A 16,475-nucleotide genomic window follows, 5' to 3' on the forward strand; every position below is an offset into this window, starting at 1 on the left:
GATAACAAATTTATTTTGGAAAATGAACTCACTTTTACAGTATTTTCATCTGATCTGGCAGTGAATGGTTTTCCTGAATATTCTGCATTTTCGGCCCATTGATTGCTCTCTGCATTTTTTGTTTCAGAATTTTTTTATTTCGAAATATTAATAAAACTTATGCAAATTGATACTTTAAAATCTTACTTTACACTAGAATTCTAATGGGTACTCAATCTGATTATTTTGAGGAGATGCATAAACTGTCATCATTTAGTGGGCAGAATGCCATACCATCATTTGTGTTGCTGTGTCAAGATAAATCCAAAAACTTTTGAATATACTTTTGGTTCTTTAATATCTGGACGGCCCTCCATTAATATAGTCACATCCTACCCAAACATCACATGTCAGACACAACTACAATTCTGAGAGGCTCAGAGGCCTCTGAGGAGAAAATATTACAATTCTGAATGCAAGATGCTGTGATTGACAGGATTAAGACTTCCAGCACAGAAATAACACATAAGCAGTTGGTCTGTATGTGATGTATCAAAGGCACTGAAGGCACCTAGGTCAACGATTGCTGATGTGATCTTCAAATGGAAGCAGACTCATGCTGAAACCATCATGAAATAACCTGGAAAACTTCTGAAGCTGAGAGATGTGACAGGAAGGCCCTGCAAAGAATCATTTACTCAGAATGCAGGTTAGCATTGTCACAGCATACAGATGCCCTCTGTGCGACAATTGGGATACGTCAACACCAGTACTGTCTGCAGGATGGATGCTGCATGATATGGGTTACCACGGTCTTGCAGCTGTCCACAAGCCATTAATCATCCTGATTAATTCCAGATGCTGTCTAGCTTGATATAAAATCTGTCATTCTTGCACTACAGACCAATAGAAAGTTGTGTTTTAGAGTGGCAAATCATAGTCCATGGTCTGTCTGATGGTCATGCCTGGGTATGGTGGATACCCGGAGAAAGCTACCTGTTGGACTGCATTGTCCTGACATTGAAGTATGGCAGAGCAGCATAATTATCTGGGGCTATTTTTTTTTTTTTTTTATTATAATGGATTGGTTTAAGGACATGAGCATTGAAAAGTTAGACTAGCCAACCCATAGCCCTGACCTCAATCCTATAGAGAACCTCTGGAATGAACTGGGTATTAAACAACACTTTGAAAGCCAAATGGCAGAAAATATCAGAGAACGTTTACCAAAAAAAACTGGCAGAGAGCATTCCATGGAGACTGGAGGTTGTGGTAAGGGCTAAAGGTTTCAGCATGCATTTGGTTTTCCTGTAAATAAAGATTTGTAGATATGCAGGTGTCCAGATATTAATGGTAAGGTAGGGTATCTCATGTGCTTGAAAAAAATTAACATAATTGTTGAATCAGAAGGATAATAGTAGTAGTAGTGGCATGTGATGCAAGAAAGCAAATGTATGAGCTTATGCAGCATCAGCCAAAAAAAAAAAAAAAAAAAAAAATCACACCATTCCCTCCAAATGCCTGTCCAGTTCCTCCTTAAATTTATTCAACCTATCAACTTCCACGACAGATGGAAGTTTGTTCCAGCAATTAACCACCCGCTGGCTAAAGGCAAATCTGCACATCTATTCTACATCTGTCTTTTCTTAATTTGAATTTATGCCCCCTTAGGTTCGTAATCTGAACAAGTGGAAGGATCCCATCAGAATTCAGCGTGCTCAACCCATTCAAGGTCTTATATACCTCAATCAGAGCACTGCGCAGGTGCCTAGTCTCCAGCCACTGCAATTTGCAGAACTTAAGCCTCTCTTGGTAAGAGGATCCCTTCATTCCCCTCACCAGTCTTGTTGCCCTTCTCTGTACACGCTCAAGTAAATCTACACCCTTCCTAAAATGAGGCCTCCAGACCTGTACGCAGTACTCAAGGCATATAATCAAGGAACTCAAATTCTTAACACATTTTTTGAGGTTTAAAACAGAAAATTTCAAAGAAAAAAAATATTAATTTTATATCTTAGAATTAATTTTATATCTAGTTAATATGTGGGAAACATACTTTTATAATATATTAATAGATATAACTGTATTTACCACTTAAACAAACTTATTCATTGTTAATTTCAGCCTGGCTTTCAAGGTTTTCTGGTTGTAATTGCTTTTATCTGTGTTCCATGGATGCTTCTTGTGAAGCCCATATTGCTACATCGTCAATGGCTCAAACGACCACGACTGGTATGTGTTCTTTATTCATTATAATAATACATTAGGAATATTTGTTTGAGATGAGTTTGAATTAAAGAATTTAAATGTAATGACAGCAGAAATGCAAATTTGTTTTTTTTTTCTGCCTTCCAGGAATTTAAAAAGGAATTCCGTAAAAATAGAGGTTTATGAAATCCTTTAAAGGAGTACTTCAGGACAGGTTTTTAAGTTGTGGGATCCTGTCAGACCAATCTGATTAAGATTGGTCTGACAGGATCCCACACCAGTAGCAAAGGAACTGGATGCAAACAATAATTTTGGTATCATATATTTAGATTTCAACAAAGCTTTTGACACTGTTCCGCATAAGACTTCTATATAAAGTGGGACATTAGAGGCAACTTAGTGCTATGAATAAAGGGATGATTGAGTGGGAGAAGACAGATTGGTTATAAATGGGTACAGCATTGAAAACATTGTAAACAGTAAGGGGCCCAGCACCAAGACAGCTCTTGGATTAATGCTGTCTTGGTGCTGGGCCCCTTACTGTTTACAATATTTATTAATGATATTGACGAAGGTATATTAAATTTGTTTGTAGATAATGCAAAAATTGGGAGAGTGGTCCATGACAGGAATCAAAGCATACTACTGCAGCAAGACAGATAAATTAAGTAGATGGGCTGAGAAGTGGAAATTGAGGTTTAACATTGGTAAATGCAAGATACTGCATATTTCTTCACCAGCTTCAGTGGTACCACACTGAAGGTGGTGAAGAAAGAGACCCAGGGGATATTATAGTCTGAAATAAATTCTGTGAGCAGTGCAGATGACCCACTAGAACAACTCATGGGGTTCTGTTAATAATATACAGGAAATTTGTTAGCTGGAACAAGGAGGTGATTATCCCATTGCATAAGACAATGGTTATGTTGCATCTTGATTGCTGCATACAGGTCTGGAAGCCTCATTTTAAAAAAGGTGTTTCTCTTGATATGAATGCAGAGAAGAGCAACCAGATTAGTCAAGAACAAGGGGTACTCTTAATGCAGTAGACCAGTTCTGAAAATTGCAGAGCTTGGAGACTAGGCACTTGCAAGAACTGATTAAAGTGTTTAAGGCTTTAAATGGGTTGAGTAAACCTAAAGATGGTATTCTTGCTGTTTCTCAGACAATACACGCTAAGGGACATAAACTTAAATTGAAAATGGGTGGCTGCAGAATATATTTGCACAGTTTGCTTTCAGCTAGAGAGTAATTGGCTGTTGGAACAAACTGTCATCTGGTGTTGTGAAAGTGGGTAGTTTGAATAAATTTAAGGAAGAATAAAACATTATTATAAGGAGTGGACAGATGAGGTGGTTCCTGTTTTTTAGCTTGCTTCCTTGCATCATTTTCCAATACTACTACTAATAATAATAATAAGAAGAAAAGAAGGTGATAAACTGAGAGTAGCAAGGTCCTTTGATGGGACTTTAGAATCTATTATCACTCTCTGTCTCCCTAAATGAGAAGAAGAAAGGTAGACAAATGGCACACACCACTCAACCTATACAAGGAGACCCCATTCACACAGATAGAAGAAACAAAGACAGAAAGATTGGCAAAGAAGGCACTATGGCAGACACTACAATGATCTTTGTTGCGACTACATAGTTAAGATAGCTTTCAATGCATGGCCGATGAGCAGGAGGCTCCTTCCCAAGGTTGAAGGACTTGTGCTTCCCATCCAAGGCCAGGTAATCAACACCAGGAACTACAGAAAATACATCACCAAGGATCCCAGAGTAACAGGCAACACATTGTTGATGCCACCTGGCTCCACAAACAATCCAGCACATCACGCAGGATGATCACTCAGATAGAGTACACTCACAGACATGACCAGGTTTCCAGGATAATACATCAAAAGCAAGCACAAAAATACCAGTTGAACAAAGAATGTGCACCATATTACAGGTATGAACATCAGGCTGTACTAGACACCTACTCACAAACTGTACTGAGACCATGCCGTAATAATGGACAAGGCAATCCTGCACAACAGACTGGACATAACACTCATCAACAGGAAGGAAATGGCTACCTACCTGATTGACATAGCAGTGCCCAACACAAGCAACCTCTAGAAAACCTATAAGAAAAATATCTGGAAGTACACAGACCTAAGACAAGAAATCAAAGAAATGTGGCATATGGAACAAGTAATGAACATCCTGATCACCAGGTCAGCTACTGGCATGGTGCCAAAGAGCCTCCAGAAGAACCTAGCTGCAATAGGCCTCCCAGAGAATGCCTACATGGATCTCCAGAAAGCTGCAATCCTTGAACACCTGTAGGATTGTCAGAGTTCCCCAACCAACAGTAATAATAGTAACCAGACACAACCAACCCAAAAAAGTTATTATTATAATTCACATGTATACTTAACTCAGCAGCAGAAACTTGAGTAGGTGTATGTCATCTTGCCCTAATGGTGATAAACTGAGAGTTTCAAGGTCCTTTGATGGAACTTGAGAATTCATTATTTTTCTCTCTCTCTCTCTCTCTCTCTCTCTCTCTCTCTCTCTCTCCCCCCCACTAGATGAGCTAACAAGTTTCCTGATTATATTCTTCTCTTCCCTAAATCAACCACTTCTTTCTGTCTTTATTGTTTTAAGTTGGGTCTCTATTCTTGTGACCATTCCTGTTTTTGATTTTATTAAATGATATTGATGAAGAAATTCAGATCATGATGTCAAAAGTTTCAGATGTGATGACTGAGTGGATAATGGCAATAATCAATCAGTACTGTATCAGGACAGCTTAAATAAGCTTTCAGAGATGGTCAGAAAAGTGGAAAAATCCCAAAATAACTTGTACACTGGGTGGGATTTGAGTTAAAAATGATAGAAGAAGAAAGAGATTTGTAGTTTACAATACTGGAAGACATGAGATTCTCTGTGCAGTGTGTGGTGGGAGCAAAGGAGTCCATTGTTCTGTTGATTTATTTAAAAATTTCTTGTGAAGATAGAGGTTATAATTCCACTGTATAAAACGATTATGAGACTAAACTTGGAATAATATATACAGTTGTGCCCCCATATCCGCTGATTCAGTTATCTGCGGTTCTCCACGGGAAAAAAAACGAAAAAACTTAACATGTACTAATTGCATGTCTAATATGATGCTTCCCTTTATTTTTTTACAATGTCGCGTACAGTTTGGTCACCAACATTATAATGGTTCTTTAGAGATTTAACAGATGCACCGTTTCCAAAATTTTGAATAATTTCAAGTTTTTGTTTAATTTGAAAGCAACTCTTGCATTTGCCCATCATTTTCACGATTTCTAAACAACAACAAAAAAAAACCGACAACCCTGACAAATAATTAAACGAAATTTGCCCTTTTGCAGTGCGACGAAACACAAAAATCGATGTGACACACTAAATCAAACTAAACATTTTTTTTTTTGAGTGAGAGGTGTGAAGACAGCAGGGGTTGCAAGATAATAGGTATACTAATCTTCCACTGACGACTTATAACGCCATTTCTTGTTGCTTATTTGCGACCTGCAAAATATCTGTTTATGCCTATTCTAGTTAGTACTTGAATTTTATGATTTCTGGTTGATTTTTTTTTTCTTTTATTTGGAGTCTTGAAGTGTCCCGGTTAATCCGCTTCCCAGTTAATCCAATCCTGGTAAATCGAGAGTCTGCTGCACTTTATTATTACCATATTTAATGTTGGTAATGCCTTACTGTGTGTTTAATTTATCAATTAAACTTTATTATAGATATGTATGTACAAGAAAATCACTTTATATATGGGGTCATCAGGTGTTCGCTTATATCTGCGGTTTCAGCCATCCACGGTAGGTCTTGGAATGTATCCCCCGCAGATAAAGTAAAGTGCAGCCATTATCAACCCACTGCAGGGTGGAAGCCTCCTCAACAATTCATGCTGAGGGAAATGGACCATAATCTGCCACGCTGGTCCAGTGCGGGTTGGCAGATCGACCGTATTCAGCAGTCAGGGGCTTGAACCCCGGTCTACTCAAAGAGCGTGTGCTACTGCACTCCCGCTCCTGCCCACTCGGCTACGGAGGCCGTTTACTGTACAAGTATAGGGGCACACCTAAAAAAAAAAAAATTTCTAAAAAGATCCAAAGGCAAGCAGTGCTAGTGAGTTTGGCTAAAAAACTACTATATGAGGAGAGACTTCTAACACATAGGCTACAGAGCTTTGACAGGTACGTTAGAGGGAATAGTAAATGAATGATGGGGAAATTTTCATACTAATAAGATGATACTAGAATCAGGGAGCATACAATGAATTATTAATCTGGCAGGTAGTTTTGGTCTTTATGTGCCTACCTGAAAAATATCCAGTGCTTGCTAATTTCCAGTTTGAGATTAGCAGCTCTTCATATGTCTAGCTTTCTAGTAAACACAAAATTTTACTTCATTAGTTTGTAAAATGAAATGTTTTGTTTACACAATTTTTAGTGAAATCGGCAAAATATAATAATAATACAAGGTGTGGCTATTAAATAACATGACTGTGTGTGCAGCCACTACACATCAAGTGGCACCTGTGAAACAGAGGCACAGCAGTTGACCTTTAACCTTTTCCTAGTTGTCTGCCAAGTCACGTTCAAACACGTTCATTCCATTTGGAATGAGACAGGTTTTCATTACGTTGTGTTTTTGCAGTTTGCAATGTAAAAGGACAAACAAAAGAATTGGACAAAGACAACCTTGAATTTTTAACCAAACTAAAGACAAACACAAGTAAAAGTTATGAGTTGTTACATCAAGTTTACAGGGAAGATACTGTGTCAAGAACTCGTATGTGTAAATGGCATAAAAGATTTTTAGAAGGAAGAGAGAATGGAAGGCAATGAATGACAGGCCACTCTGTATCCATGAAAACTGATGAAAATGTGAACCAGGTAAGGACATTTAGAATTGATCATCATTTAAGCATCAGAAGGTTTGCAGTAGAACTCAGTCTGAACAAAGAAATGGTTGAACAAATTTTAACTGAAAATTTAGGCATGATAATGATTAGATGCTCCATCAAAACACTGCACTGGCACATGGTGTACTCTCTCTGTTTGCCAGTTTCTGGCCAAAAAACAAATCCATGTGTGTAAACATGCACCCTACTCGCCGGACCTAGCCCCTTGTGACTTTTTTTACTCTTCCCTAAACTGAAAAGTGTATTTAAGGGATCCCATTTTCAGTCCATTGAAGACATTCAGAAAAAAGAACTATAGTGTTAAAAGGGCTTACAGAACATGACTTCCAAAAATCTTTCTGTGCTTGAAAGAAATGCATGGAACAGTGTGTGCCAGCCCAAGGCGATTATTTTGAAAGTGATAACTTGTAAAGTATGAAATATTTCATTATATTTATTTTATTGCAACAGTCTCATTATTTAATAGCCATACCTTGTATGTGCCTGCATGCATTACTTTGAATATTCTCATGACTAATAGTTTCATGTTTAAATTTTATGCTTGTAGTGTATTTTTTGTTGTTGTAGTTCCAACAGAATTAATAAAAGATCTGACATTTTGAAAAAAAGTGTGAAAAACACCACATAATTCAATTTTTCATTCAAAAATAAATAATTACATTTAATAAGTATCACAATTCATTAGGAAATGTAAAATCATTGTTATATTGCAAGCAGAATTTTAAAAATTCAAACTTTTCTTTTTTCAGAATTAAAGAAATTGGTAGGCATCTCAGGCATTACACCACAATGTGTTATGACTGGAGGCACTAATTCTGCCAGTTATCATTTAGAGAAAGTTATCTCCATGCTAATGGTTTTGAGAAATTTAGAGGCCTACTGGATATATCTATGAAAAAAGAGAAATATGGGATATGGGTGGTTTTTTGCTGATGCAGCAAACTCCTTGGGCTTTCTAGCAGTGTACTATGCAAATTATAGTGTGTATATTTCCTTGTTTTTAAGTTATTGGATAAAGCTTTGTTGTTCTCTTTTTCATTTTTAATTATATATGAGAATCTTTGAATTAAAACAGATGTAGCCCTGATATATATACTAATATTATTAGATGAATACTGAGAAAAATCCAGATGAAGAGGCTAATATTGAAGGAAGTGGAGATAAAAATTATCAAGATTCAGCATTAAAAGATCACCCTCCTGTGCCACCACCTTCTGATCATGGCCAAGAGCAAGATTTTAACTTTGGCGATGTCTTCATTCACCAGTCTATCCACACTATTGAGTATTGTCTTGGTTCTGTATCCCACACAGCTTCATATTTAAGACTTTGGGCTTTAAGTTTGGCTCATGCACGTAAGTAGTATTTACATATATTCAAATGGAAGTATTATAAATATATGAACCTTTTTTTATTTTTTTTTTTTAACATGAAGATTTAAAATTCTTTTGTTAAATGCCTCTTCCTTCTTTTTACGTGCTAATATACTGGTGTTTCTATAGGCATAATATGTGCATATAATATGTGTAAATTAATGTAGGAATATAGATGATTCTGAATGTCATCTATAGAGACAACTTGTGATACATTTTATTTTATTGTGCATTAACAATATTTGTGTGACAACTGAGCCTGCTGTTCACTAACTGTGTGGAAGTAGTACATAGTTTTCTTTGTGTAGTATATAATAAGTAAATGAGTTTTTTTGGGTTTTTTTTTTTTTTTTTTTGTTTTGTTTTTTTTTTTTAAAAGGAATTACTCAGTATTAACTGAGACAATTTAGATGTTAAACTTTTATGGAGATGTGGTTTTGTCTAAGACAAAAGTTTTGGACTGAATTGAAAAGTTTAAAAGTAGTATAGATTCTGTTTGGCACAAATGGAAGTTTTTGTCAGAATGAGTTCTTCACTATGACAGTGTTTTCACTCACTTCTTTCAGTAAGATGTTTGTCAAAAGGGTGCAGGAGAGAATTGGACATTCACTGGATTGTAGTCCTTATGGCTTTTTCTCATGTTGAAAAATGCGTCAATGAAAATTAATATTTCAGCATTGATGATATCAAAGAGAATGTGACCATAGAATTGAAAAGAATGCAAGACTGTGCATAATTATTGTGTGAAATTTATTAGAGAAATTATGGTTTACATGGGTATAGTTGGGGGGGGAGAAGATTTGCCTGATATTTCAGAAGCTACCTTGCTACCTTCTTCTGAAGCTAAAATGAAGGTTAATGAATGTTACTAAAACTACTTAATCAGTAAAACATGGCTGAAGCTAAATTTTTGATTTATTAAAATCTATTTTCTACTTAATATGTGATTTTGATATTCCTGAACTTGTTTTTTTCTAATTTCTAAAAACTATTATTGTTGTTAATGTTATTCTTTTTTAATTTTTATTTATCTGTGTTTTTTATTTTTATTTTTTTATACAGTGGTACTGCAAATAGCCTTTTTTTTTTTTTTACATAGGAGAATGGTAAGATGGGGTGGGGCTGTGATTACATCCATATGTTCCAGTAAAGGTGTAAAACTATAAAATTGCAAACATTGATCTATTTTAAACAATTTTAAAATTTTATTGAACAAATTTAACCTTGATTTAGGTCGCTTGTCTTGTAAAATGAAAGTAAGACACCAACCTGTGGACCTAAAATGAAAATAAGATACCAACTATGGACCACCCAGGAAATAAACAAATTCTTACCTTAGGGAATCTAACGTAATATCTACCATTCATAGAGAGAGAGAGAAGAAGAACAAAATATAATGAGATAAAACAGTAGATTACCTATTGACCTTCTGAATCAGAAAAATGACAAACCTTAGAGCTCCCATTTTTGCAGATACTCATACTGTCTTCATCAAGCATAGAAATATTCATCAGAAGAAGCCAAGCAACAACACTATCTGAGATCCACTTACTAAAAACATCCATGAAAAAATATTGTTTTGGGAGTAGATTTATGTCAGGCAAAACCTCTTGGGTCCAGGAGTCTCATACTGGACTATATTCATATAGTTTAAAGAGTGTGTAAATTTAATGCTTGCAGTAAGCATACAAATGTTAATGGTTTGACAACCATGTATTGAAATGATATTCTTTTTTTTTATGATTACCCTCATCCATAAATTGTATATAATATGTAAATATTGTATTTCATATTGTGATGTAGCCTGTTTTCTCTCCCCAGCTGGATGGTGGTAAAGGGATATTTCTTCAGAAATAAACTAATAATGATAATAGCTAGAGTTCTAAATTTGTAAAAAAAAATTTAGAACTCTAGGTTGCAGAAACCATATGAGGATTTTGCAAGACATTGGTAATGTTTCTTTGTCTGGGATGGATCCTGAGGTCTCTTTCATTTCTGCCAGTCATCTTTGTGAAGAAGAAAAATTCTATCAAGAGAGCTGCATATATGTTGCTTGACTGGCCAGGAAGCTGCAATCACTTGGAAAGGTGGCTTCCTCCCAGCTGTTCCTGGCCATGTAGAAGCAGGCCACTACTGGTAGGAAACCCTGTCTGAGCGTGCCACCAGTCGTTCTCTTTCCAAACCAAGGTATGGAAAGAGAACGACTTAAAAGTGTATTGAAAAAAAGAAAACTTCTAAGAGCAGAGATTAACCCCAGGGGCTGGAGTTCTAAATTTGTAAAAAAAATTTAGAACTCTAGGTTGCAGAAACCATATGAGGCTCACATCTGGTGAGTATGAGCTTGGCATACCCAGGGTCCTGAGCTGGATATCATCATTCTTCTCTTTCTTGGTGATTCCCTTCTACTTTTGACTCTCTCTCTCTCTCTCAGGGTAACTCAGGGAATTTTTTTTTTTTTTTTTTTTTTTTTGGCTAGTGCAGCCAGCCAAAGGCTTCCTTGCACCCTATAGCTAATAATAATAAATAATAATAAAATCAGAAGTCTGACAGTGGTATTCTGGTACTTGTGATCTGATCCCTTGGGGGGATCAGCAGAGCAGAAAGAGGGTGGAGGAGGTTGAAAAAAAGTAAAAGCTAGAGGTGGAAGGAGAAGTCAACATTATTAGTATATCCATGAGATTATCATCAAAATGGACCACTGTAATTCCCAGCCTCTGAATAGTGGGGGATCTGCAAGATCCCACACTGGATTGTCAGGAAACACCAATTTCAGCATATGATGATGATAGGGAAACATCTGATGGTAGAAAAGTTTATCTGTGGCTCGTGTTATAAAGCATGCCATCACATCTGATACTGAACAGAATGAGTCGGTGTCATCAAAGGCAGAAGTGAAGGACCCATAGAAACTGAGGAATTCCACTCGGCAGATGTCATGCAGAATATGTAACCTGCTTTGTGCATATCATGCACACATACCTTTATGATCCTGCATGATAGTGAAGGTGTGTATGCATGAGTCAGCTCAGGAGTTGGAGGTTAAGCATTATCCTTGAGAGAATCATTAAGTAGAACCAGCTGCAGTTGTTAAAAAGTTATTGCATAAACATTTTTGAAAATGATAAGCAGAGAAAGCTCCAGTTAGCTGTATGAGCAGAGAGAAGAAATGCATTGTTAAGCAATACCTGTTTCAGGTGAAACTTATTTTCGATTGGATGGAATTGGACAATTCTTTTTTTTTTTTTCCTTCATTTATTGAGTTGTGTTGTTTGGTTTTTAGGAGCATTAGCAACTAAGGTCATATTGCTCTGGGATATGCGGTGGTCATTCCCTGACCTTTCCGCATCCTCCATATTTGGTGGTGACGGGCTCGAACCTCGGTCTAATCAAGAAGCGTTTGCTATGCACTGCTGCTCCTTCCCACCTGGCTACGGAGTCGCCTTCATTTATTGAGTAAAGCACATTTATCATTTGTATTAGCCTTTATCCTAGTTGCCTCCTGGACATGAAAAGGTATGGAAAGAGAACGACTTAAGTGTATTAAAAAAAAAGAAAAGAAAAGAAACTTCTAAGAGCAGAGATCAGAAGTCTGATGTATTGCGGTACTTGTGATCTCATCCCTTGGGGGGGGGGATCAGTTGAGAAAAAGTAAAAGCTAGAGGTGAAGGAGAAGTCAGCATTGTTAGCATATCTATGAGGTTATCAGCAAAATGGACCACTGCAACCAATGCCCACATGCAACTAGTTCTCAGCTATGATTGTATCATAAACTTTTAAGGTTAGTATGTTAATCAAGATACAACCCAACACTGGTCAACAACATAACTCAATGACATAAACTAGGAATGACCTTTTAGCCTCGTGGCAGGGATAGCATCCCCACCCCCATTATGAGTTACTGTCCCCACCACGAAAACCAGTACCAGGTGTCAGGTACTGGTTTCCTATCTAGGAAACCAGTACCTGACACCTGGTGTTTAGGCAATTTAGCTTCCTTTGCTTATGCATGGTGGAACTAATGCCACATACATTTGTCATGTTGGATGTTTTGAACACTGTTTTTGGCCACCCTTTGTCAACATGTGGTTCTATGAATCCAGACATGAATCTGTGTGACTCTTTCTTGTGGGATTGAATGAAAGAGAAGCTGTCCCTCAGGAAACTTACTACACTTGTGGGACTTTGGGGGATATGACTGTTTGTTGCAAAATTAAGATGTCATTATAAACATTGGTGTACACTTTCAGAAACTTGTTCATCAAACCAGAGGACATTGAACATAAATTCATAATTTTTGCAACAATTAATGAATAAATGATTTTCTTGGGAAGCATTATTTATGCTACCTTGTTTAAAATGAACTTTACAGAAATATAGAGATATTGAAGGCTGGTGTTGGAAGTGAGACACTGTGGAAAAAAAGTGTTTTTGTGTGATCAAGTTAGGATCCCTGATTAATGGTGGATCAAAATCTGAATACAGCAGCCTACTTGAACATTGTTGATGACCAGCTGTATCCCTTGATAGTTCATCAATCTGGCAAAGGTTACTTCCAGCAAGATAATATACAGGAGGTCCCCAGTATCTGAGTATTCATTATCCGAGTCCCCGCAGTTGCTAGGATTTGAAAATTAAAGGAAGCCCTTGAGAAAATTAAACAAGCACTTGAATATTTTTGTGAGAATGACCCTTTTCATGATAGTGCAGCAAAAGTTAAGCGCGAAGTTAAAGACACAACTAAATGCTACGACACAATTTTATCTTTAAAAATACAGCAAAAAAAACAACTCTGGATTCATTCTTTATTCTTAAAACTGAAAAATAGTGTAACTTCAGTAAACGTTATTTAACCTTACATTGTTCAACATATTGCAAATGTCAAATAAAATAATTGTCTCATTTTTCAGTTCCTTCAATCCATTTTTTTTTTTGCTATGTACAAATACATAATACACATTATGAAAATTTGGTCCTCGTTTTAAGTAGAATTTTCTGGAACCAATTATCCTCGGATAATGAGGACCCCCTGTACCATGTCACAAATCATGGATTATTAGGGAGCATGAGGTTGGCTTTACTTATCAGTCTACATGGGCTAGCATCCCTGCAGAAAAGCTTTTGATATCTTGAGCTGTTCTGACAACAAAAGGTGCTACTCACTTTTTTATACACGAAAATCCCAAACATGGAAGACATTACAACCTATAGTACTTAGAACCATGCATGGGTTGAAAGTTGAGAAGAAGAAAAAAGATACTTGTTGACATTAGACTTGAATTTCTGTACATTGTAATTTTCATGAAATACATTTGAAGGGAGGTCGTTCCAGAAAACAAGTTGAAGAAATAAACGAGGAACATGAAAAGTTGGTTCTGTGTATTTGAAGTTGGACATAGTGTTATTGTTATGCGGTTCCCGTGGTTTCCCACAAATCTGCATTAAGTACTCTGTTAACATTGCAAAGCCAGTCATGTGTGTTGTTTGACTGGCCTCTTTGTTACCGGGAGGCGTGATCACCAGGAAGGAGCCTCCCAGCATCCGTCCACTGGCACAAGGAGCCGGACCATGGAGTTAAAAGACATCTGACGGGCTGTCCACACTCCTGCAGGAGCGAGAGTGGGGAGGGCCAAGGAAAGAGCAGAGAAGAGACAGGAAAGTGGAAGACAGTGGGGGATGATAGAGTGTAGGCATCCCCCCAGGTAAAAAGGAGCAGGAAGAGTGCTAGGTGCAGTTGTGGGAGTCCTGGAGAAGGACTGTGGGTAGGGTGAAGAGAACAGGTAGAGTTCAAATTAAAGAGTCCGGGATCATCACAATGGAGAATCACGGAGCGGCGTCGACAGGGCTGGCCACAATTTGCAGTTTCGTGTCTGGAAGTTTCCGGTGCTGGGTATCAGTTGCTGTCTAGAGGAAGTTATCCAGGAGTAGTGTTAGGGAGTTGCAAGTGATGCCAGCAACTACAAAAGACCTCGTTGGCATAACTGATCAGTGCATAGAAGGCATCGTTAGATTCCAATAACTTGGTTTCTGGCCGAAGTGATGTAGTGCATAGGTCTAGGAGTAGTTGCGTTCTTAGGTTTAAGTATACATTGCATGAGTGCATCACGGGGTCCTAGTCTTCAGGTTCTCTGCAGGTACAGAGGGCATCCTCGACTAGGTCGAACTCTAGAAGACATCTCTTGAAGGACCCGTGGCCAGTTAATAGGAAGGAAGCATAGACTCTCTCGTGCTATTAAGAAGAATAAGAAAGCATGAATTCCTCGCTATTCAAACCCGTACCGATATCAAACAGGAACATAAACGTTCCTGTTTGATATGATGAGAGAGTTAGGGAAGAACCAAGTGGAACGTTGTTTGTTGATGTAGGTTACCTCTGGAAGGAAAAGTTTAGTAGTTGCACCAGTTATGGAGTTATTCCAGCGGGTTTGCCATAGGTTTATCAATTCTAGCCACACACGTTTATGTTCCTGTTTGATATCGGTTCGGGTTTGAATAGCGAGGAATTCAGCTTCCTTATTCTTCTTAATAGCATGAGAGAATCCGATAAAAGCGACGTGGAGGTCTAAGGGGAGGCAGCCTGTTAGTACCTGTAGGGCGGCAGTTGATGTTGTTCTACATGTGCGGGTAATTTGTAGTAGCATAAGTCATTGAATTTGCTGAATTTGACGTTGTGCATGCACTATAGTCATTCGGTGGTACTATACTACAGCTCCATATGTAACAATCGGTATGAATACTGCTGAATATAGAAGGCGTTCAGTTGGTCCTTTAAGACCCTATTCCTTGTGGGTAAATACGTAAAGTACGTAAAGCATGCTAACGTAGTGATGTAATTTTTTATCTTTTCTTTGATGGCTTGAATATGGGGGATGAAAGTTCTCCTGTCGTCCAAAATTACTCCTAGGTACTTCACCAATCAATAGTTTTTCAGTGGGCGGCTATTAAAACGTATGGTAGGAGGTCTGGAGAAGTCCAGTTTGCCTTTCAGTAGGAAGGTTTTGCTCTTCTCAGTGGAGACTGAGAGTTTATTTTCCGTGGCCCATATGGACAGAGCAGAGAGAACAACTGCAGCCTAGGTTTCTATGGTGGCACGGGTGGGGCCCTCCACAATGATAACCATGTCGTCGGCATAAGAAAGCTGAGTAGTGTGTGGGTGGTCCCTCAGGAGCAGTCGTCGAGTATCATATTCCATACAGCTGACCCCAGGATGGAGCCCTGGGGACAGCCTCGGGTTAGATGTCGGGTGATGCAGTGATATTTTGTTTTGATGCTGACCTTGCGGTTAGAGAAGTAGCTTTTGAGGCAGTTGTAGAGATTCCAGGTACAGTTAGAGATTCTTGCCCTCTGAAGAACGCCCGGCCACCACACTGTGTCAAAAGCTCCTTTGAAGTCAATGAAGATTGCCAATACATAAGCTGCATCCGACTGTTCTGCCACTTTGAGCATCAATCGTGGAGCACCCTTGTTTGAATCCAAATTGAAGCAAGGACGCTTCATATCAGGGTTGGAAGTGGGAGAGCAGCAGTCTCTCAAAAACCTTGCCGAGGATGGGAAGCAGTGCAATCGGGTGGTATGCCTTGGAGGTACCTGTGGGATCCTTAGGTAAGAGCCTCAGGTTAGCATGCTTCCAACGTGATGGAAAGTTGCCCTCAGACAGGTGTTGAAGAGCTGAAGAAGTACCGTTGGAGCTAAGGCCCAGAGATGTTGCACAGTTGGACATCATCATATTTACACTCATTGGAGCATTCCCTGAGCAAAGGCTCAACAACACAATTTAGCTATTTACATCGACCTATTTAGCCTTCCGAGCGGCAAGGACTCGCCCTGCCACAGGGAAGTTTACCATCCCTAGCCCCGTGGAGGCAGGTCGCTACTACCCTTAGATTTACACCAGCTTTATAGCTCTAAGTTTATAGAATTCAGATTGCTTTGCTCAAACTACATCAATTTAGTAGTCAA

The 16,475-nt window shown here is 38.2% G+C and overlaps 1 protein-coding gene across 3 annotated transcripts in view; it reads left to right on the forward strand.

The window, feature by feature from the left end:
* Positions 1-16,475, forward strand: part of Vha100-1 (V-type ATPase subunit a family protein Vha100-1) — a 207,513-nt gene that overhangs the window by 168,217 nt on the left and 22,821 nt on the right. For 2 of the 3 annotated variants that reach the window (XM_090375724.1, XM_090375730.1), the window contains exons 16-17: positions 2,104-2,211; positions 8,255-8,501. In XM_090375724.1, coding sequence (XP_090231850.1) covers positions 2,104-2,211; positions 8,255-8,501 — 355 coding nt within the window. Of the gene's footprint in view, positions 1-2,103; positions 2,212-4,529; positions 4,555-8,254; positions 8,502-16,475 lie in introns of all 3 variants that reach the window. The other variant, XM_090375739.1, reaches the window with a different exon arrangement.

Source organism: Mastigoproctus giganteus, chromosome 1 (genome assembly GCF_048544385.1).
Source record: "Mastigoproctus giganteus isolate SK-2022 chromosome 1, ASM4854438v1, whole genome shotgun sequence".
In the NCBI taxonomy this organism is placed as follows: domain Eukaryota; kingdom Metazoa; phylum Arthropoda; class Arachnida; order Uropygi; family Thelyphonidae; genus Mastigoproctus; species Mastigoproctus giganteus.